The 22618-nt window shown below is 40.9% G+C and overlaps 1 protein-coding gene across 5 annotated transcripts in view; it reads left to right on the top strand.

The window, feature by feature from the left end:
* Positions 1–21820, top strand: part of cadpsa (Ca2+-dependent activator protein for secretion a) — a 152105-nt gene extending 130285 nt beyond the window's left edge. For all 5 annotated transcript variants that reach the window (XM_061069906.1, XM_061069907.1, XM_061069904.1 and 2 more), the window contains 2 exons: positions 20067–20171; positions 21647–21820. In XM_061069906.1, the coding sequence (XP_060925889.1) occupies positions 20067–20171; positions 21647–21820 (279 nt within the window). The remainder of the gene's footprint in view (positions 1–20066; positions 20172–21646) is intronic.
* Positions 21821–22618: the final 798 nt, after the last annotated feature.

Genomic DNA, 22618 nt, shown 5'->3' with positions numbered 1-22618 from the left:
GAGAAAAGATTATTATGTTTAAGCTATATCAAAACAATCCTGACTGTGTAAACATTCGGATCCTCGAAACCAAACAATGTCACAAAATGAAGTCAACAAAGTCTCTCTGTCCGACCTCGAGAACTTTATCAGACAGCTCCTGGAACTCTGTATGAGTTTAATGAATCTGAGGGAGTAAGCCTTTAATATCAGAAGTTAAGTATGAGGACAAGTAAAAGATACATTATTGGCACTAAACAGCAACGGTTATTAAATTCATTTGTATAAAGCATGTATATAGCTAAAACTGTTCCTATCTTTATTGTTAGAATTCTGTCAGCCACAACCTATAGTTAAAAAGTTTGAAATTCCAACAGACACATGATGCTTTTTTAATTGCTCCTGTGTGATGTTCATACGTAAATAGCTTGCACATTCTTGAGTACAGAAAATATAATGGTCAGTTCTTTATATACAATGAAAATATCTTTACCAAATCATCAACACTAAAATTGAAAACAATCACATCTGACTAAGACACCATGTGTAAACATCATTGGAACATATTTGATTTTCACCTGTACCCAACACATGTTCACTCTACTTCATATAATTTTCTAATAATTATGGCACAGAAGAAGAATACACTGCAGTAAACATCAGATGAGTAGTGATCAGTTAAAAGAAGATGTTATTGAACCCCCTCTTAGAGTGTTAGAGGCCACCGAGGCAGATATCCTATGTTGTGTGTGTGTGTGTGTGTGTGTGTGTGTGTGTGTGTGTGTGTGTGTGTGTGTGTGTGTGTGTGTGTGTGTGTGTGTGTTCTCTTGAAATAAGGTCAGGATGGACTCTTAATCTTTGCTTTGTTAGGCGGCCCCTCCTTTTCCTTGGCGGATTGCTGACTTCATTTACTATATCTGTTTCCCCTGGTGAGGATTACAACTTGTGTCCCATACACACTCACAATGAGTCTGGTCGTTACATAGAACTATTGTCCCATGGCTCATTGGTTTAAAATAGCATTCTTACTGCCTCCATTTTATCATGGCACTTTGTCTGCTATTTAATTTTAGAAATCCAGAAAACAGAAAAACGTTAACGTATAAACCACATAATTTTAAGAAGGTTCAAGAAAAGAGTAAAGAGGGGTGGAAAGGTGTCAACAAGAAAATAATCAGCAACAAAGACAACACGTGCTTTGAAAGCAATTTTCACCCAGCTTTGTGTAATCCAGTTTTTATATTTAAATAGTAAAAAGACATTTTATGACATTTTGATGACCCACCAGGACACATTTTTATGCTGGTTGACAAGATTAAAGTCTTTAAATCTTTCATTGGGCCATAATGCAGAATGAAAGGGCACCATTAAGTATCCTGGTGCCATAAAAGTTGACTATAAAGAGATTACATTTCAAATCACATCAAGTGCTTTGATCGTGCTTTGTTTCACACATCCCTGCCATATCTAAAGATACACACACATGCAGTGTTTGGAAGGAGAGGAGATGGAACACAGGCTACACAGAGACACTTTGCATGTATTTCATTTTTTAATTTAGGTTTCTTAAACATGGTTGGTTATGATTTCTACCACAGACAATAAGCCTGAGGTTATGTGTCATTTTAATTGGGGTTAAGGCATGCATTTATCTCAAGACGTCTACTAATATCAGCCATTGTAAGAAGATTATTTCTCTGCCGCCTGTTAATTTCTAAATATGTGTCAACACTCACAATTTGATGTCTAGAGTGACAGCAGTCAGGCCCATATGTGGTCTTATGCTGATAATGCTAAACAAACAACAGCATGTCAGGAAATGAGTCATAATCTGTGAAATATTATCTAAAACTACTACCCATGTTCTGACATAAATTTATGGATAGGGGTGCTTGGCAGAGCAGGATATTTTTAATTGATATTTGACCCACTTCTCTGACCAATGAGGGGGAAACGCTTTGCACTTGTTATTTTGCACCTGCATCAGTGTTTAAATCAGATTTGCTTTATGCCATTTTACTAACCACAATCCTGGCTTGCAATCCAATCATGGTATAGTTTTAATATAGGAGTTGATCTGTGGGAGGTGTCTGTAGCATCGTGATTAAACTTGCGTGGAAATCCCCTGCAGAGAGGCGGCTCCTGCTAAGTGCCTTTTTTATATTTTTGAGCTGCTTCTGTTAAGGCCTGGTATTTACATCCATCCTGGGGTATCTGATCCCAAGTGGACAGCTCTAAGTATGACAGTGGCATTAGAATATGTCGTGAATGTGTCCCCAGTCACCACTCGCTATCGGATCTCACTTCCCCGCTCTATATGCAAATTGTCGCGTAAGTCAACGGCAATGATGTTGTTTTTAACCACTTCACAATACAGATGTGTCCACGATCAATGTACGTGTGTGTGTCTGTGTGGCGAGATATACAGAGAGAGAGGAGAGCCAGGAGAGGCTGATCAACTCAGTGTGTATAGATTTACAAGGAGATTAGACACAATGAGAGATATTATTAACTCATTTGTAAAGTAGAAAATCCACATGTGATGGTAAGAGTTAGTTTTGTGGTGGTGGTCTCCGTTAATTAAATGAATGTGAAACAGTAGCAGGTCAGATGAAATCAGCTAAGTAACAGTGATTTATATGTGGCCTAGGACACGTTCACACTAAAATAATGTGTTGAAATGTGTCCCAGACCACCTCCCAATCTGGTCTGAGTGTTAAGATTTCAAATACATCCTCATTACATCTTTGGTGCTCAAAGATCCTTTCCATATTTAACAGATACAAGTGTTAAACAGCAAACTAACTCTATCCTCACAAGGATAGGGAGGGCCATGCAAGTTAGTCTATCCAGTCTACAGTGTGTGTATATCATTACCATGTCTTTGGGGTAGCTTGTTGAGAGTACAGTGTAAGGGGTTTGTAACAGTGTGGGTTTACCAGGGCTGTAACTTGAAGCCACACTGTCCTTGTTTCTATTATGGGAGAGCAATCATGACAGGAAACAAAGTGCATCGGCAGTGGACACTGAGCTGCACCATGCATCCCCTGTTTGTGGTCAGAACCTGTCTCTCTCTAGCAAAAGTGGGCTCAGTGTCCAGTATAGTGTCTTCAGGACTGCATCTGTATTTTGTTGATTCGTTTTTCTGTTTGCCTTCATCAAACCTTGACCTCCACTGTGCACTTGGGCACTTTGCAGCTCAGTGTCAAACAGTCAGGGTGAGAGTTATCAGCTCTAAGTATGATGCCATGAAAACAGTAATTTGCTTTACTGCCCGAGTGAAGGAGCTCAGATATTTTGGTGCCTTGTTCACAAGTGAGGGTAATGTAGAACACAAGATCTACAGGAGGGAGCTGCTGTGGTGAGCAGGGAACCTTGCCTGCAGGTAAAGCTGTGGAATTAATGTCTTTTTTACATGGTGTCTGGGCTCACCCTTAGATAAAGGGGAAGATCATGGAAATCATGGAAAGAAACTCTGCCAATTCATGGTTTAGAGACGTTATCCTTCTGAACATCTCCCTCTGGTCACATCCAACTAAGTGGAAACACTACAGGACACAGTGGGGGATTATATTTTCCATCAGAACTGGGAATGCCTAGAGCTAGACAGTTGTATGCTACTACTACCTGCAAACACAGATAACAGCGATGTATGGATGGCCTCTATTGCTGTGTCTCAATTCAGCTGCATCCTTCGGAGGCTCTATTTGAAGACTGATTGTGTCACAGCAGCCTAACTAGTCTGTCCCAATACATCTGACAAATCCGTGCTGGCATCTGCAAGAAACAAAGGACCCTACGGAGGAATCCTTCCAGGCCCAGCCTATCCCAAGATTCATTTTGCTTTTGCAAAGAGTTAATGGTGGCAGCACAAGACGAGACGTCCAATGCTTAAGTATCAGGTTTCAACTCAACCGAACAGCTAACGGTATACATTGAAAAAACATTTCAAACTTTCTCTGTGTGGCCAATATCAGCTCTGTTTCTAGCCATCCATCGAATGGAATGAGCTGGTGATACAGATCACTGGAATCTGACCAGACCTCTCATTTTGGTTCGGCCTTCGTGGTCTGAACTGCCCACGAAGGAGCCTGTCTCTGTAGGCCATCCTCGGAAGGATGCAGCCCCTGAATTGAGACAAAGCTTATGTTAGCTCAAGCTGCTTTCAGACATGCGCTGAACTCCGGAGATGCTCTGCAGTTTCTCCGGAGGAGGTGCCTCTGTGAATGCAAATGTCAGAGCGAGAGCCTCCGGATTAGCTCCGGACTTTCTCACCTGGCCCCCTAGTATAAAGTCACAGACTCCGAAGGGAGCACACAGCCATTCTTTACGCTGCATATACAGTCTTGTGTCAGGCTGGTTTCTTCATTAGTTGGTATTTTGTGTAACTGTTTGTGTGTTTTACATTTCGTACGATTGTTACAAAATTCAAATGTAATGAAATTGCCATTTTGTTAAGGACATGTGACATGTGTTTGGGTGTGTGTGTGTTTTTTCTGTGTGTGTGTGTGTGTGTCTGTGTGTAGGGAGAAATTAATTTGGTTCCCCCTCTACACCCTTCCCCCCTCCCCTCTCCGGTTTAGTTCTTGAAAGAGTGGCTGAAGAGGCCCGGATTAAAACAGATGTGCTTAAATGATACTGGAGGGGGACTTAGCACGGCACAGCCTGGGGATCATTGATTAAAAAAAGCCATGTCTTTAGCCTGAGACAAATCCAGTCCTGCACTGATACACCACAAAGAGAGCAGGAAGGAAGAGTAAGACAGAGATGGGGCTGTATAACAACTAAATCTTACCCCCCAATACCCTATCCCCTTCCACACACACACAAACACACCCTACCCCCCAGGACTAGAGTCGCTGGAGATACTGGGATTACGCAGGTCAATTATACACTTAATCTGCCTTTGCCCAGAGGAGATTAGGAGCGCGGCTCATTGATTGATTTGAAGTATTTCCTTTGACCTTGGGTAGTTATCAGATTCACAAGCGTGGCAAAATTGCACTTCTGTGTGACGAAAGTTAAAGCGCTTTTTAATCGCTGCCGCTTCTCCTGTCTCACTCTGCTCACCAACTGCTGGACGACTGGGAGGGAGCAGAGTAAGGGCAGGGGTCAGATTAAGTTGCTGATTGGGGGATTTGAGATTGTTGTCGTCGATGTACTTTGGTCATGGCGGCTGTGTGTGCGTGCGTCGGGGGGACGTAGTTGTATAAGAAATGCCAGCAGACTACTGTGTGATGGAGTTGCCGTCATACCACTTGGCTGTCCGGGGGAAGACTCCACCACTTTGCCGGCTCCGGTCACGAACTGCTGGCTTCACAGCCACGGCAAGTGAACAATTTAATCAACACTGAGCTCAGTCAACACGCAAACTGAACTCCCTCACACTGTCAGACATCTTATACTGCTCAATACACTCATATATGTGAATACTGCATAAGAAAGAATTGTTTTTTTTGTTTGAAATACCATTGTGGAAAATGTGAAAAGTATTCAATTGAATTGAAGATACCTCAGTATAATAATTCACAACTTCATAAATAGAAGTAATTCAAGTTATGACAATAAAAAGTTTGAAATCTAATCATCTTTTGAGCAAAACAGGCTGAGAGACACTGTAAAAGCAGTCTGAGTATATATATATGTGTGTGTATGTATTGGACTAATAAGTAGAGTAGCAGCTACCTGTAAAAGTATTAAATTCCATAATATTAATACTAAAATTAAATCAACTTTTCATTAATGAGACAAAAACTTTCACAACTTGAGTATGTTTCTTCATTTTTGCATTTGTACAATGACATAAAACATTAAAATATGACATCATGTGATCAAGATACAGGTTCTGAAAACTTGCTTAACCGTTCCCTGATATAAATGATGAAACAGCATGTTATGTGACACAAAAGGCAACAAAATTTGTTAATGTTTAATATTTACACATTAATACACCTATACACAGCTTTTCTCATTTTAAATAGAACTGAAAGGGCAACGAGAGAGTGCATACCACTGCCAAGAACCAACAAGCCCATCGTGAAACCACTTTTAAATTCATTGTTTACATATTTGCACCAGATCAGTCCCCTGAAAAGTCAGTGGAAATTTTGCTATATAATGTTAAAGAAAGTGAGAAAAGTTCCTGAATCTTCCCTCTGATTCAGTCACGCCCCACAACATGTCACAGATCTCCGAGCAGTTTTTACATAATCCTCCTCACAAACAAACAAATGAAAACCTGACCTCCTTGTGATTTCAATTTTCATTAATATTTGTGTTATAGTGATATTAATGAAAGTAATGAGCTCTCAACAGCAGCAGTCGAAGTGGATCAGAGTTGACGTCTCTTGATTATTTTGTTCTGCATCATTATTTGATAATGCGGATGTTTACATCAGGGTTTCAGTCTCATTTCCAGAATACTTGCTCCCCTATTGCATGTGATTATTTGTGTCATGTTTTTTCTTGTTGATTTCTAATAACAAAAAATCTGCAGTATTTAGCTGTACAGGATTGGGTATTTTTAAATCAATCTTCCGTGTGCAATAGAATGAAATGAATTGTCCCTTTTCATCCACAACAATACGACGGCAATACTACATCAACATGCTTTTGTTGTTTTTCATGCCAATAATCTCTTTATGGTTGAAGTTAAATGTGTGTGAAAGGATTACACAACCAGTAAGAAGGAAAAGATAGTCATGGGTCACAATAATAAAAAAAGGCCAGCCAAGCAGGATAGGTTAGATTGACTGTGTGTGACTGTTCAAAACATGCTCTGAAAAGGTTTCACTTCCGTTTTAATGATGTCTGTAAGCAGCTTAGAGTCTTTAATAATTACTGAGAGAGAGCATTTTGTTTCCCTGCTCTGTTTCTCTGTGGTCTAAATCCTCTATGAGCATTCCCAGCGCCTTGTTGCCGGGAGGAAGCGGCTAACGACACTAAAGCCACCGTCACTGCGAGAGGAGGAAAATACAAGTTTAATGGAGTCTTCTCCTTTGTCAGGTCCCGCTGGTTTATTGATGAGGGCCGGCAGGGTGAATTGATTGAGGACACACATGTCATCTCTCGGGTCTCTATCACCCTTTTATAGCCCCCTTCCATCCCTGTTTCCCTCCTCCTTGTTAAAAAGGGAGGTTCGGTGGCATTTGTTTGATTAACTTGTCTGACAAAAGTGACAGCTGCTCACGGGCGTATGTGGATGAGTGGCCCAGTGCCGCTCCCTCTTTGTACATCTGTCAGAGCCGGAGCAGGGCGAGCGGGTTGAAAAGAGACAAATTGGACCCAAAAAGAAGGCCATTCACCTTCTCCAGACCCCCCTCTGACACTCCACCCCTCTATCCCATTCAGGTGCTCGGCGGGACCCTCAAGTGCTTGCTGGCTTATTCCATTTTCACTCCCCCTATAGAGTTCCCCGAGCCCACAAGTGTTTTAGCCCTCTTTTCCTTCCCTCAGTCCACCCCTAAGCGGCTCTTTGTAAGTAGAATGGCTCACTTTTCTCAGGGCCTGAAGCTGGCTGCTTTTTCTTCCCTTTTTTTGTCCACCACAGGGCCTTTCTGTCGCTCATTGTATGTTTACTCAATGACTGGTCGCTGACCATAATTCCAACTGTTTAGTCCCTCACAACATGAGCCCCCAACCCCCTGCCCCCGCCTCCCCAGATATACACCCATCCCTTCTCCAAACCACTGTGTTTTTTTTTTAAAGTTGCTCCTTATTTAGTCCCTCGTGTTCATTGAACTGACACTTACTGGTAGAAGGACATGGGTGTTTTGTAAGAGACCTAGATTGGCGTCTTGAAAGGAAATCCAGACCTGAGATAAACATTTACCTTTCTCCTGTGATACTGAGCTTGGGGTTGACTGCCATTCCACTCCTCAGCACTGCTTCCTGGACCAGCTGTCTGGCTGAAATACCCACTGAGCCTGTTTTGTTGCCGTCCCAGCTGTGCTCAGACCACGGTCAATGGTCAGATGCAGTTCGCCTTTTGTGTCACCAACAGAACGTAAACAGTTTGAGAGCGGTGAGCCAAAAACTTTACTCTCAGAGCCCCCTGTGCTCCTTCCTCCTCCTCTAACATAACCACTTCCTTCAAAGAAAACAGAGGAACAGAGCGGGAGAGTCAGAGCGTTAATGTGGATTGATCGGAACAAGTCCAGTTTATGCGATTGGCCAGCTGAGTAGAGGAGTTAACGTGTACAGTCGTTTGGAACACTCAACTCCTAGCCTTAAGTTTAGTTTTAACCTTGGTTGTATGATCTAGTCCATTTGAGGCCAACTAGAGCAAACTGGGGCCCTAGGTGTAACCCCACCATATTAAAATTAGATAAACTGCAGTTGCAACAGGCATTCAGTTTTGGGGCTGCACTGCATCTGTCAGGAACATCTCAAGCTCATTTCCTTAAATACGGCACATTCACACTTAAAGGTCAAGGTTACCTCACATAACACATTGTTGACCAGAAGTGAAATTTGACACATTGTGAGGGTGAAACTGGAAACAAAGGGATAGTGAGTGGGATGACACACAACAAATCCCCCAATACACAATCACAACGTTGATGTTGTAATGTGGGATGCATGATCATTACCCCTTTGACCCTTTGCCAGGGAACTCTGTGAGGTTACAATATCTATCCTCAGACAAGGATTCTCATTTTGTTATGCATGCTAACTACTTACATAATGAAGAGCAACAGAATATCAAGATAGGAACAACAAGTCTTGTTATTCTCTCAAATGAGAGGGAGAAGAATCCTAAATTCATTGTAATAACTGACGACAATGATAAGAAAATGGGGGTGTGAGTTACTATGATAATTGAGTGTCGTTCTCAATGGGCCTCTGCTGAGCTGGTGAGCAGCACTAGAATAGGCCAGCAGTGGACTCATTCTTCAAAAGCTGAGCAGGTAGGATTAGACAAACCCTTTTGTCAAAACTCCTAAACTGCATAATGCCTTGTACCCCCCCACCCCCTCCGAAAATACCAACCCCATCCTTATTTGTGTCTTTGTTAACCAGTGTAAGCATGTGTGTTTGAAAGGAAAAGTAGTGTAGCTTTATGGCACTCAGCAGCCTTCGTTCTTCACAAGGAAGCCTGTCACTTGGCATTAGTGTTACCGCACCAGCAATCATCATTCCATGCCTCCTGTTAATTGTAGACACAGCTGGGTCTCAGCAGGACATGCTCTCTCTCTCTCTCTCTCTCTCTCTCTCTCTCTCTCTCTCTCTCTCTCTCTCTCTCTCTCTCTCGACTTCTATGTGTGGTGATTTTATCAGATTATATCCTGCTTCTGAAATCAGCTTGGTGTGTCATATATCCGTCAATTTCAATTGTCAGAAAGTCAAAAAATGACAGAAAAATAAAAACATTAACTCTGCTGTATTGAAATACTGTGAGAATAGAGTTTTTAAACAACTATTTCCAACTCAGTTTTGCACACTGACCACACACAGTCCAGCCAAACACCAGGTGTGGCTTTCATTACCTTTGCTTCTATTGGATGCATCCTGTCATTCCCCATGTTATTTGATCCTTGATGGTGTAACACTGCTTTGGCTCAAGCAGTATGACATAATAATGTTATTTGATATACCACTGTTGAAGGTGGTTTAGAGGTACATGTGATGAATAAAATGATGCAATAGACACAGCTGTGAGTAATGGTTCTGTACCAACAGCTGCTTTGGCATTGCTACAGAACTCATCGAATATCATCATGTGAATAACTGTGGATTTCTGCTGTGTATGATATTTATAAAAGTTAACCATGCATGTTCAGTTTTACAAATCTGATAAGAGAGTGCCTTGCCGGTTTTGTGTATCCACAAAGTTCTATCCGTAAATCTTCTGAGTTCTGTGCAGGTCTGTTCATCTGTAGATTTTCTGTATGTATGTAGATTTATCTGCAGTGGCTCCAAAATAGCCGACACTTCAAGTGCAGCACGAGTGGCTGTATGGATTTAACCTTACAAATGAGGGCTGACTCCTCCATTCACAGTTAAGGATGAGTAAGGGTCGACTGTACATCCAACGACATGAAGGTTAGTTCATTAGACACTGCTAATTTCTTAATATTTGGTCCTGTAATCAGGGAATCATAAACTGTTTTCACTTAACCTCAAAATGTAGTGTTGACCCTGCAGGCCAAACTTTGACCCTTAAGGCCGATTTTTGCTACTCCGTTTTTTCGGAGACAGATAGGACCGCCCTATCCGCCGTGGAACGCCCTCTCCGAGCGCCTCGGAGAGCTTTTCGTGCACCTCTGATTTTTCTAACTGTCCGTGTTTATTTCGGAGACCCCACGGACAGCCCTTGGCTGTGATTGGTCCGCGAACGACATCATTTCCGTACGACGTCATTTTCAGACCTCAAACTTCCTGCTTCTTTCCCTCGTAACAAACCCAAACATAACTATGATTCTACGATTAATGTGACGTGTGTGTTAAGCCAGCGGAGTTGTCCGGCTGACGATGGCTCGTTAGAGCACTGACGGCATGTGTGCACGGTCACATACGGTTATAACGAGCTTTCAAAGCGGCGCTAGCGGGCTAGCCACCATGCTAACTGCGGTGGTAACAGTGCAACTACCCGCTGTCACGAGTCTGTCGGGAGTCCCTGCTGACTGTGTGTGGAAGCTGGGGGGGAAGCTAGCTAGCTCCGTCTAGCTTCAAGCTACACGGAGCTTCAAGCTGTGGAATTAGCAACACAGTTTGAAAACAAGACCGGGGAACCGCTGCGCTAAGAAACGATTACATCAGCATTTTGACCTGCTGGGTGTCACTTTATTTTATTTAGTTGCCATCGTAGCCTACACTGTGTGTGAGGGAAGTGGGGAGTAAGTGAAATAAACAGCGTGGACGTCTTCTGATTACTCGTGAGGTAGGCTTCTCCAAGCTTGTCTTCCGTTGCGCCACCTACTGTTTGGCGGTGAATTGTTTTCAGGACGTACAGTCGTCGGAGAAGCAAAAATCAAAAAGACTCTCTGGTCTCCGTGCGTCCCTCTCCGCGAAACAGATAAGTAGAAGCATAATGGAACCTTTACTCAAACCACAACCAGCATGGTTCACCTTAAAAATGAGTCCACTAATCACTATTTACACACAAAATGTTTTTTATTATAAAAAGTATGCACTATTACCACATTTCCAATACAATAGTTTATTTAATTTTTACAAAATCAAGTCAATACTTGAAAATCATATGAGCTACTTCTTATATATGCTTTACCACAAGAAAAGTAAATAGGTGGAAATATATTGGTATTGATAAAGATAAAATAAATTTTAAATATTAAAATATAAATTGAAACAGTAGGAATTTGAACAAACAAAATGTAAACAAGACTTAGGTCTCACCAAAGTGTTCGCTGAAAGTTAGTTCTGATTCAGCAGTGGATTTGCACACACACACAAACACGCACACACACACAGAAAGAGAGAGAGAGAGCAGCAGAGGCAGTAAGAGGCAGAGTCCCAGGTTGCTTGTAATCCTTGTGTACCCCCTGTGGTGAGGCCCCTCCTCAGCTCCAACATTCCTGGCTCTCAACAGCACAAAAGCTCCTGAGCGGCCCCACAAAGGAGGGGCCTCTGACCTAACAAATCGGTTGGCTTGCTAGGCTTTGTGTATGTGTGTGTTTGTGTGTGTGTGTGTGTGTGTCTGTGTGTGTGTGTGTCTGTGCATCTGTGCGTGTGTCTCATTAGCCCCTTTCACTCGTATGCACTTTTATGACATCTTTATCCAACCTTTGATTAAGAGCATTGTCTTTTAAATTCAGAGTTTGCAGATGTATCCAGAAGTTCTGCAAAACTAGATATTTTTTCCTGCAGACCTTAAAATTGATGAATGAAATATACAAAGCAGATGTGATCTACTCTCTGGCCAAAATGTTTGTATTATGTATTTATGTTTTTATGTTTGTATAGTATATGGTGATCTTACACAGATATCCTCCGTTCCCTCTTAAATTGCTATCAATCTTTTTTTTTCAACTCACTCAGAGTTTCATGTAACTAATTAAGGGAGCTTGTTTTGACCCCCGCCCATCTGAACTCAGGGCTGATCAGCCTTATTTTAATTGAATATATCCTGTACTTATTTGGTTTTGCAGTATTAACAACAACCTGACAACCCTCTCACCACAAACATAGGTACAAAAGGAAACAAATAGCGCGATCTGAAGCTTTTTGCCAAGTAGAAACCCCAAAGTCAGGGCCACCAAGTAGTGAATCATTTCCAAGTGCTGAATTGAGCTGACCAGTCGAGTCATATGAATGAAGCATTGATACGGAAATCTCCTAAAAGATCCATGCCATACATTTATTCATATTTTGTATAATAATGTTGACAGTGCAGCTATGTCGGTATATGGGATTAATTCAATAGATAAAAGTGATCATTTATATATGTATTAAATAGTGTATTGAATGTATGAAAGTGTGAAAGTTGTCATTGCATTTCGAGTGAAACTTCAAGCCACCCTCCAGTCAGAAAAGGCCAGTTCCCTTTCATAACACTGGAGCAAATATATGCAAAAGGGGTCATGAAAGAGGTGAGTAGGTGGATGGGGAGGGGAGATATGAGAGGTGTGGCATTTTTTGCATCGGATCCTGCTGGTGGCAACCCCCCCCCCCCCCCCCCCTGCCAAGCACCATGCGAAGACTTGGGTGTGAATGCTGGCTTCAAGGCGAGGTTTGTGTGTGTGTGTGTGCGTGTGTGTGTTGCAGTGGATGGGGGGGTCTGGTGGGATGGGTGGGTTGGTGTCAAATGGGGGCAGGAGGTCGCTCCTTCACCCGGCTCTCACTCGGGGGGGATGGACCGGCAGATGTATATGTTTGCATGTGGGAAGCGTGTGCGTGGCGAAGTGTGGGACGTGCATGTCGCCTGTGCATAGGTAGAGGTTCATCAGCATGTCATAAGGTGACAAAACACACACAAATGCACACACAGAGATAACCCGGTTGAAGAAACGGAGGCACTTCCTTCAGATGGAACTCGTTAGAGTGTCACAGATTTGATCCCTGTCGGGTTATGGCATTATGTATTCAGAGCCATATTACGCTTGTTTTGGCTGTCAGCAAGTGCTAGCCCCCTGCTGATCCCCATGCAGCCTAAAAAAGAGAGCTTGGGTGTACTCGTCTGTTCTGATAATTTTTCTTTTGTTGGGTCCAGCCAAGAGGAACAAAGCAAGAGGGGCCATCACTGTTCATTTGACAAGCTTAGCAAGTGTCGGCGTGGCTTTTAACTTTATCAACGAACAGATGCTATGATGTCTAAATCCTGCCCTGAAGGACTGAAGGCCTATATACTTGTGGATGTGGAGTCAGTTTGAAGAGTGTGTCAGAGAAGGTGAAAAGATCGCTCCAGAAATGTGTAAAGAGTACCATTTGGAGGGTAAGAGGGAAAGACTCAGGGCTAAGGAAACAACCTTCCTTCCTGTTACGAATGAGAGCAGATCAGGATACACTAAAGCGAAATGAACAGAAGACCTATACAATGTCTATGTAAAGAGAGACATGTTTAATGCCTTATCTATTTATTAGTTGTACTTATTGATTTAATGCATATGCATTCTGTGGGTAGAGGTTCACAAGATTCAAGATTCAAGATTTTTTATTGTCAAATGAACAGAGATAACATGAAGTAGTCACTGTCAATGAAATGCTTGGGTCACACACTCTTTTAAAGCAATACTCAGTAATTTCAACCCAAAAAAATAAAATAAAAATAGAAATAGTATAAAATAGAATAAAAAAGAATAAAATAGAATAACAAGGAAATAGAATATCAAAAATTTTAAATAGAAAATAAAATATATACATCTAAATATATAACTTTACTGATGAATGTTCAATTTGTGCAGTAGTGCAAATATTTAAATATGCTTATTATGGTGGTGGTGCAAATATGCAAATACAGAAATAATAATTAAACGAGGAAGAATTGCAAGTGTCAGATTGATATTAGGATCACCGAAATGAATGGTGCGATAATGTCTGTTAAATCAGTAGAATAGCAAAAACACAGGACAAAAATGTAGAAAGTAACTTTTATTTCATGGAAAGTTGTGTCTTGACGGGACGCAGCAGTGTTTGGTCAGGTGTGTAGAGGTGAGAGAAACTGTCCATCGCTTTCCCAAAGTCAATTCAAATTCAACTGATTGCAAGACTACCAGTGTTAAGTTCAGTAGTGGTTGTTCGGGTGGCAATTAGAAAAGTTGTTTATGGTTGACGTTGCTCACCTAAAGTCTGGATCCTCTGCTGTATTTCCTGGCAGTTGCAAGTGCGTTCTCAGATTTGTTGTGGTTGAATGTAAGGCAATTTCTTCATAATTTGACCCTCCACGGTGTACAACTCAAAATTCTTCCTCATACAACATCTAAGATTCTTTGGTGTTTTCATTATCTTATCTGCACAGCTACACTCACTTGAGCTGTTTCCTCGGAAGAATTGTGAAACCGAGGAAAGACTCAGGTCCAGACATTGTTTGGGGTTGCCCTTTCACACAAGCAGCACACAACCGGAGATTTTCTGTGTCAGGTACAGTCACACCTACCAGAAATATTCTGTTGGGTTTAGGTGAGGGGTGGCGACTGGATAGAGCATGCAGGAACTCATCAACATGCCAACCTGATTACTGTGATTTCTCCAGACAATAACCATCTCTATACACAAGGGCTCAATCGGACAATACATAGTCTTTATACAAGGACGGTGGCATTGTAAAATCTGTTTGATGTCCTGATCAACCGATTTCGTCATTTGCACTCTCACATTAAGGTCCTATGGGTAATGTGTTATGTGTAGTGCATGAAAGCAGTTTTAGTTTAGTAATAAGTCAAAATGGGTTGTAATAGGTCAAGCTGGCAGTTCCTTTTAATACCAAAAGATAAACAACAGTACTATTCAAATGATTTTGAAATCTTAAAATTCTCACCAACCACAAAAACACCAGAATGTATGTGTTTGTTAAAATCCTAGATTCATTCAATGAACGCAGACATACTGACACAAAAATATGAAAAGACAGAAGACAGTGGGATGGACCGAATCCACAGAAGAACGGTCTGGTTATACAATAAAATCCTGTCACATTTGACTGCTATTGAGAACAAATTTACCAACTCACTTTTGATTTCTGTTAATAATAATTAATAACGTTCGCTGCACTGATAGAGGACTTCTGTGTGAACAGAAGGAGAAGGAGACAACGAGTGCAAAAACATTTCCTGGCCCATGAAGATGCCAATCAGCTAATTTAGATTCTCTAGAGCTGTGAGCTTGGATCTTTGTGCTGAACTGTGTCCAGTAGTAGACATACTGACCCGACGTGACAGACCCATATACAAATACTATTCACCACTCTGGGTAATTAACTGACAGGTATGTGTTTGATATGATTAACACTGTGTAATACTCCCAAAAGACCCTTTGGGAATATAACAATTCTGTTTTATAGATCAGTGATATCGTGGCTGTCACTGAATGTAATAATACCTGCTGTTTTGGCTGAGATTATAAAAAGTGGTCGTCCTCCAACCTGAAGTTCGGCAGTTCGATCCCCAGTCTGACCCATCTGCATGCGGAAGTGTCCTTGGGAAAGATGCTGAACCCTGAATGGCCCCCAATAGAATAACAAAGTGCTGCGAATAGATGCACTGTATGAATGTGTGTGTGAATGTAAAACTGTACTGTAAAGCGCTTTGAGTGGTCATCAAGACTAGAAAAGCGCTATATAAATACAAAACCCTTTACCATTCTGAGTAATTCTCTTTTTGGCCCAATTTTTAAATCTGACCACTTTTTAATTTCAGGCAATCTCCTCTGACGTATACACTCTCACTGCATTATCGTCCGTAGCAGCACATTGCTAATTTTTATAGTCTTTAATTAGTGATATCACTTCCAGTAATGTGGCCACCATTCAATCTGTCTTTCTTCACCTAAACCTCCCTCACAAGCTCCACGATTTCAGGATGAGAAAAGTTGTGGTTCTTTTAGCTGGATGCCATGATTGAAATGAAACCATGGGTCATCAGGGTAATTTAATATTTATTAGTTGCTTTGCATTGACCTTTTGTGCACACATGCACTTTTAGTATGAATCTTACATACTGTTTCATTATTGTGGCCCCAGATTGTGTTTGGAATAAGCAAAATATGTTTTCTCCAAGATGAAGTTGAAAGAAAATAAAACTATAAGCTTGTTACATGAGCCGGAGGAGTCCCGTGTTACTATGATAAGCAGCACTAAGCATTGAATCAAATAAAAACTTGAATAGAGAATTGGGAAAAACACTTTGAGGAAACAGGGGTCTTCTACCACAGTGGAGCCAGAGGGACACTTCAGGCAATCCTCAAGGTTCAGAGCCAGGCCGGTGCATCACAGCTGTGCACCTGATTGGGCATGCAACTTCAAGCACAAAGCCCATCTGCATGGAAGCATCACCATGATTGCTTTCCTAAGAAGATGACTCTCCCCAAGACAACTTGAAAATAATGATCTTCACAAGGATGAGAGCATCAGTTGTGTATTCAGGGATTGGATAATCACCCTTGATCACAGCAAAGATTGAGGACTTTGGTGTAATTCATATCTGTGTTTTTCTCTTCATGGAGAAATATTTGATTATCAGTATTCGATTGATTATATATACAGTAATGTCTGCATTTAGCAGGGGATTTTCTGGTCAGATGGGTTCACAACAACACAGAACTCTCCACAGCGTTCAAATGAAGGGTGGTCCGGCAGGCAAAGGCAGGACGTAACATGAGAAGTGTGCTGCAGAGATCACTTGTTTACAAACCATCAACACTGGCATTTCCCATATCACCAAGTTGATATATTTGTATTCTTTCTGCCGTCTGTCATGTTTTAGAAAAATCATCAACAGAACCAACAGCTCCCTGTAGATCCTCTGGAGAATCTCCTGTTGTTTTCCCACATCAGCTCATTCATACATTCTCTTGAGTTTTTACTTGGGTTCTGACAGGAGAAACTCCAAAGAAAGTTAGGAGCCTCTCATATTTTGCACTCTAACATACAGCTTTTCTCTGGAGAATTTCGGGAGATTATCACCAAATCAGTGCAATGTCTGCAGGTTTAGTGAATCAAAGTGAAATTGCATCAATTTATATAGTCCAATTCAAAAACTCACGAGTTTACATAACGGTTCTGTACAAAGCTGGACCCTGAAACTGTAATTGTAGATTTATAAATCTAATGATAATCAAAGCTAGTCGTGTAGATATCCCCTGAAAGATCTGCAGTCACTTTCATTTTTTTCCAATGTGAAACTGGCAACAAAAAGATCTTAAAGTTGATGAAAATCACAGGCATTATGTGTAGACAAGATGTCCCTGACAGACCTCCAAAATGCCAGTCATGGCAGGAAGAAGACTTGTGACATAACTGTCAAGCCTCTTTTTATATAAAATGAAGAGGAGTGAGGCAGAACAGAACACAAAATGGCTGCTGCAAAAAAAAAATGGCTGCAGATGGGAGCCGTGTGGCACAGTAGTCTAAAGAATTACGGATGAGCAAAGGAGGAGTGAATGATGGAAAGAGGGAGAGCAGCCAGTCAGTGGATCAGTCACTCCAGGCCTGGCCTCTCGGCAGGGGGTTGTGCTCGGGGCGAGATCACAGGCCTGCTGCCACGCCGAAGCCTTCACAGGCACACAGCGACAGATAGGAAGCTGCTGGCACCAGGTCTCCTCACTGATTCACCCCATCACTGCCTCAGCTCAGCCATCTTCTCTTTCACACATGTTCCGCTTACTGAGCTTGACCTACATGTAACTGCTCTGCTCCTTTACGGAGAACCTCTGCAGATCTGAAATAGTGATGATCTGATTAACAGTTGGTAAACATACAAGATCTACCACTCAGATTAAGCAAATTCATGTACAAAAGCTCAATGTGATTCATTTTGGTTTGTTATTGTGTCTCTAGTCTAGTTTCACCACACTAGGTCTAGTTTTACATATATATTTTTGAACATAAGCAAGCACATGTCTATGTTTCCGTCTCTTACACATTAAATCCTTCAGGTGTTGTGTTCCTGTGAAGGTGAACTTTAAATCGGTCTGTTCAATTATTTGAAAAGATTAAGGGCAAGGCTGTTTGCCAGTTCTTCCACCCCCTACCTGAAATGTAAAGTGAATCAGAGTTCAGACCCCACTGTAAAGAACACTACAAGACAGAGGTAGTTGACAGAATTGTATTTATATACGTTTTTTTCACTTATAACTACTTGCATTGGATGGATGGACATACTTCATCTGGAAGCTATGCAGTTATGAAGTGCAGAGTGCTCTGAGATGACTCCATTTTGTTAAGGATAATAATACATTATAACTTAGTAATTATCACTTGACTTCTCCAAGATAATCTACCCACCCCCTTCCCCCCTTAATTCCTCTTCCCATTCTATCATCCACTCTGCTGTGACCCTGACTGTTGAAAGTCAGTCTGCTTCTATTAGTATCAGCCTGTGCTCATCATTATCTATCAATTAGACTGGCAACAGCCAGGGCCCACAGAGAAACATCTGCAGCCTTTCGGCTCTCTGCATGGCCTCGGCACTCTGAGCTCGCTGTGCCACGCAGAAGTCGCTGTTTACAGAAGGCTTGTCTAAACAGGGTGTGAGCCAATTTCAAGGTTGAAGCCTGTAACACCTGTGTTCATTATATTAACAGGACTAGTGCTGACTGTGGTACTTCCATAATTTATTAGATTTGACTGAATTGTGCATCACAACAGTTCAAACTGACAGCGCTAAATTCTTTATCCTGTTCTTAGTCCTGTGTTAGGAATATACATCTTATTTACCTCATATATGAGCTGAATAATGAGCCTTTGTAACTATAGCCTAATGTGGCTTCTGTTGACTCATTAAGTAAAATGTCTGCTGTTTTTATTTACATTCTTGCACATCGTCTTTTTCTATTTTCAGCTGTGGACAAATGTTTCGGGTTCTGAACCAATTTACTCTTATTTGAAATGCTCTGAATGGTTTAAAAGTGTGTGAACCTGAATGGAACCCACTCCATGTTAGTGGGAAAGGGGTGTCTATGATTAGCTTTAGGAAATAACAGCTCTTTGTTTAATGTCGTGAGGGTTTTGGTTGAATATAAATAAAAATGCCAGCAGTCACTGTGGGATGTTTCACTATCAAACCAGAGTAGGTTCAAGGTTATATTCTAAACAGAACCATAACACACTTGAATAATGCTGAAGTCACTACAAGTGGATATTTTACTGCTACAGTTTATATATTTGGTGGAAAACATTGTCTGTGAACATTTTACTTGTTGTGTACAAAAAAGCATAATTGCTGTTGTAGGTGAGTTGTATAATGCACTGGTGAAAGATGAGAGTAATGGGGAACCCAGTGCTATTAGAAAGTGATGCCAAGGGGTATTTACTAAATGATCTGAGGATTTAGGTCTAAGACATTGTGTTGATTAACACATTTCTGTCAATAAAGATACTATAATAGTCAATACCGCTAGACTAACAACCTAAATGCATGCACTTTGACAAACAATGTCAGTCTCAGAAAATGTAGCCCCGTGAGAATATTGAGCTGTTTCCCTAATTAGGATCTCCATGAACTGATGCCTCATTGACTGCTGGAACTTCACTATGCAGACGTTAAATATATCCGTAGCCTATGGGATTATATCTGATTGAGCCCCACATGACAAGAGTAGTTTCTGAAGCCCAGGCAAGATTGTGTGGGCATCACAGTAGAGACACACTGTTCTTAATCAGTTGCTAATGGCTTGATGAGGCTGTGTGACTGACATAACATGAACATCTTCAGATTAGAGATGTCTTTCTGCTCTGGGTGCTCCCTCAGATCCACAAGGAAACTCAGTGCCATGATGATACTCTGGGGATGACATCTAACGCTTTTTCTGCCAAATTCACCACGAAATGTTGTTGGATTACAGATGCTCATGTGAAGGGTTGTGGGTTCATTGCTTTTTGATGTGTATGTGTTTTCTGAAGTGAACGAGCACTGTGTGTAACTCGTGAAGTATCAGATGAGGATATGCCTTGTGTGTTTGTGTGTCTGTTACAGCAATGGTACACCAGCACTATGAACCTTTTAGGAACATGGCTGACTGACCGAATGGACCTTCAGCTCCATGTTTACCAGCTGAAGATTCTCATCAGGGTTGTCAAGGTGAGAACAGCTGTTTTGCACTTTTATAAACCACATTTTAAAATGCAAATAGTATTGTTTCTTTTAAGCTACTGCTTAATGTGGCACCCTATGAATGGGCAAGTGCGTTTATAAATAACATTTGTCTCAAGGACTTTTGACCACATTCTGAAATAAATCATCAAATCAAAAATTGTGTGATTTAGTCATTGATTGTTCTTACCCAGGACCTTCCCCACTAACCCGTAACCACTGAGCCACTCTAACAACCGATGTAATGTTGACTTCCATACTGACTCAGAAACTATTCATGAAGAGAATAAAGGCTTCACAAAACCTTTCAGCTCTCGGAAATATGAGACGTGACCTATTTTATTATAGTTGGATGTGATTCAGTTACTGATGCAAAGCGAGGTGATAATATCAAGGCATGATGATGAAACAATTGGAACCATGACAAGTCATCTCAATTCACTGTTACACATATTTTGTTGATTAATCATTTCACATCCTCCATGAAGATTGCTGCCATTTATGAGATGTTAGTATAAGGACAGAAAGCGGACAACCACGTTTTCCATGCAGCGTGTTGATCTGGAAGGATCCATGGGAACAGACCTATCATGAACTTGTGTGGGTCAGCATCGTGGATAATTTGTTAACATTGATGTCTCAAAATAATTGAAACGTATAGATTCAAGATTCAAGATTCAAGATTTTTTATTGTCAAATGAACAGAGATAACATGAAGTAGTCACTGTCAAGGAAATGCTTTTGTCACACACTCTCTTTAAGCAATGCTCAGTAATTTCAACCCCAAAAAATAAAATAAAAATAGAAATAGTATAAAATAGAATAAAATAGAATAACAATGAAATAGAATATCAAAAATTTAAAATAGAAAATAAAATATATACATCTAAATATATATCTTTACAGATGAATGTTCAATTTGTGCTGTAGTGCAAATATTCAAATATGCTTGTTGTATTCAAATATGCTAGACCTTAAGGGTAAGGGAAATCTTCCCAAAAAAAAAACTTTTAGCAAGGATAAAACATAGAAACCACAGAGAGAGTCGCAAGTGAAGGATCCCTCTCCCAGGATGGACAGAAGTGAAATAGCTGGTGTGTATAATGGAGCATTTAGCAAAATAAGAATATTTACTGTGTGTAACATACATGGAGAGGTGTATCAATGTTTAATGTATTTATACAAAGGAAAAAGTCTGACAGAGATGAAGGGAGCAGCAAGGACAACTGTAATGATAGTGGTATTGCCATTAATAATAGTAGACCTCTATGTGAGTACAGTGTATATCTAAGCAATCTAGATCATAATGCACGATCAGCTGCCACCACGATTCACGCTCCACAATCCACAGTCCACACAGCAGCGATCACCATCCAGGAAAAACACCATCTTTTTTACAAACCTGCTGAAGATCTTTTTTGAATTCCTTTCCCTAACCCTTGTGATTCTTTTCTTTGTGATAGAAAAAGTACCGTGACTTCCGCCTTCAAGGAGTGCTGGACTCCACATTAAACAGTAAGATGTATGATACCGTGAGAAACCGACTGACCCTGGAAGAAGCCACTGCCTCAGTGAGAGAAGGAGGGATGCAAGGCATTTCCATGAAGGATAGTGATGAAGAGGACAACGATAACTAGACCCAAAGGCCTGTAAACATCAGGGATGTCGTTTTTCAGAGGGTGAGAACACATGCAGCCTTTCCATTAGGTCAAAAAAATACATTTGACCTAACATCCAACTTGGTACTTCCATTCATTTCTTTTTCAGTTTGTCATTCCTGTAATAGTCGGGATAATTACTATTAGAATCAATTTTGTGTCTATAAACAATTGGAGGAGCTAAGTCTGTCTTATCATTGCTCGTCTGCCATTAAACTCAAAACTAAAACAAATCAGCCAAGAACTAAAGGACAGGATAGGACATTACATTAATCACACACTGATACATTTTGAGGGAAATGGGAGCAAAATTTTCAGAATTATTCAAAATAGGCGAAAACAGGTGTGAGATCAGCACAAATATGACCAGGAACACTCATCATGCAGAGCAGCCTCGTACATAAGATGATAAAAAAGCAGGAAATGGCATCTACAATAAGTTTTTTGAAGGCATACAAAATATTACATTGTACCTTCATGTTGTGCAATCGAAAATGTCTACGGTCTTTGTACGGGAGCTTTGCTGTTGCTTTTGCTAAGAACTCTCTGTCACATTCTGAAAAGTACAGCCCACTGTAGCGTGGTTCCAAGTGAAATTGTGAAACTGATGCAAATGTCTGTTTTTTTGTAAACCTGCTAACAATTGCATGATCATCATTTTTGAAGTCATATTGTGATTGATCCAAGTGGTTGTAGAGAGAGATGGTTTCACATTAGACTGAGCATCCCCTCCAAAAAAAAAAAAAAATTCAGTTTTTCCCAAATTACTTGTGGATG

The sequence above is a fragment of the Limanda limanda genome, chromosome 4 (assembly GCF_963576545.1).
Source record: "Limanda limanda chromosome 4, fLimLim1.1, whole genome shotgun sequence".
NCBI lineage: Eukaryota > Metazoa > Chordata > Actinopteri > Pleuronectiformes > Pleuronectidae > Limanda > Limanda limanda.
The sequence above is the reverse complement of the archived record's forward strand: the minus strand, read 5'-3'. Positions and strand labels throughout refer to the sequence as shown.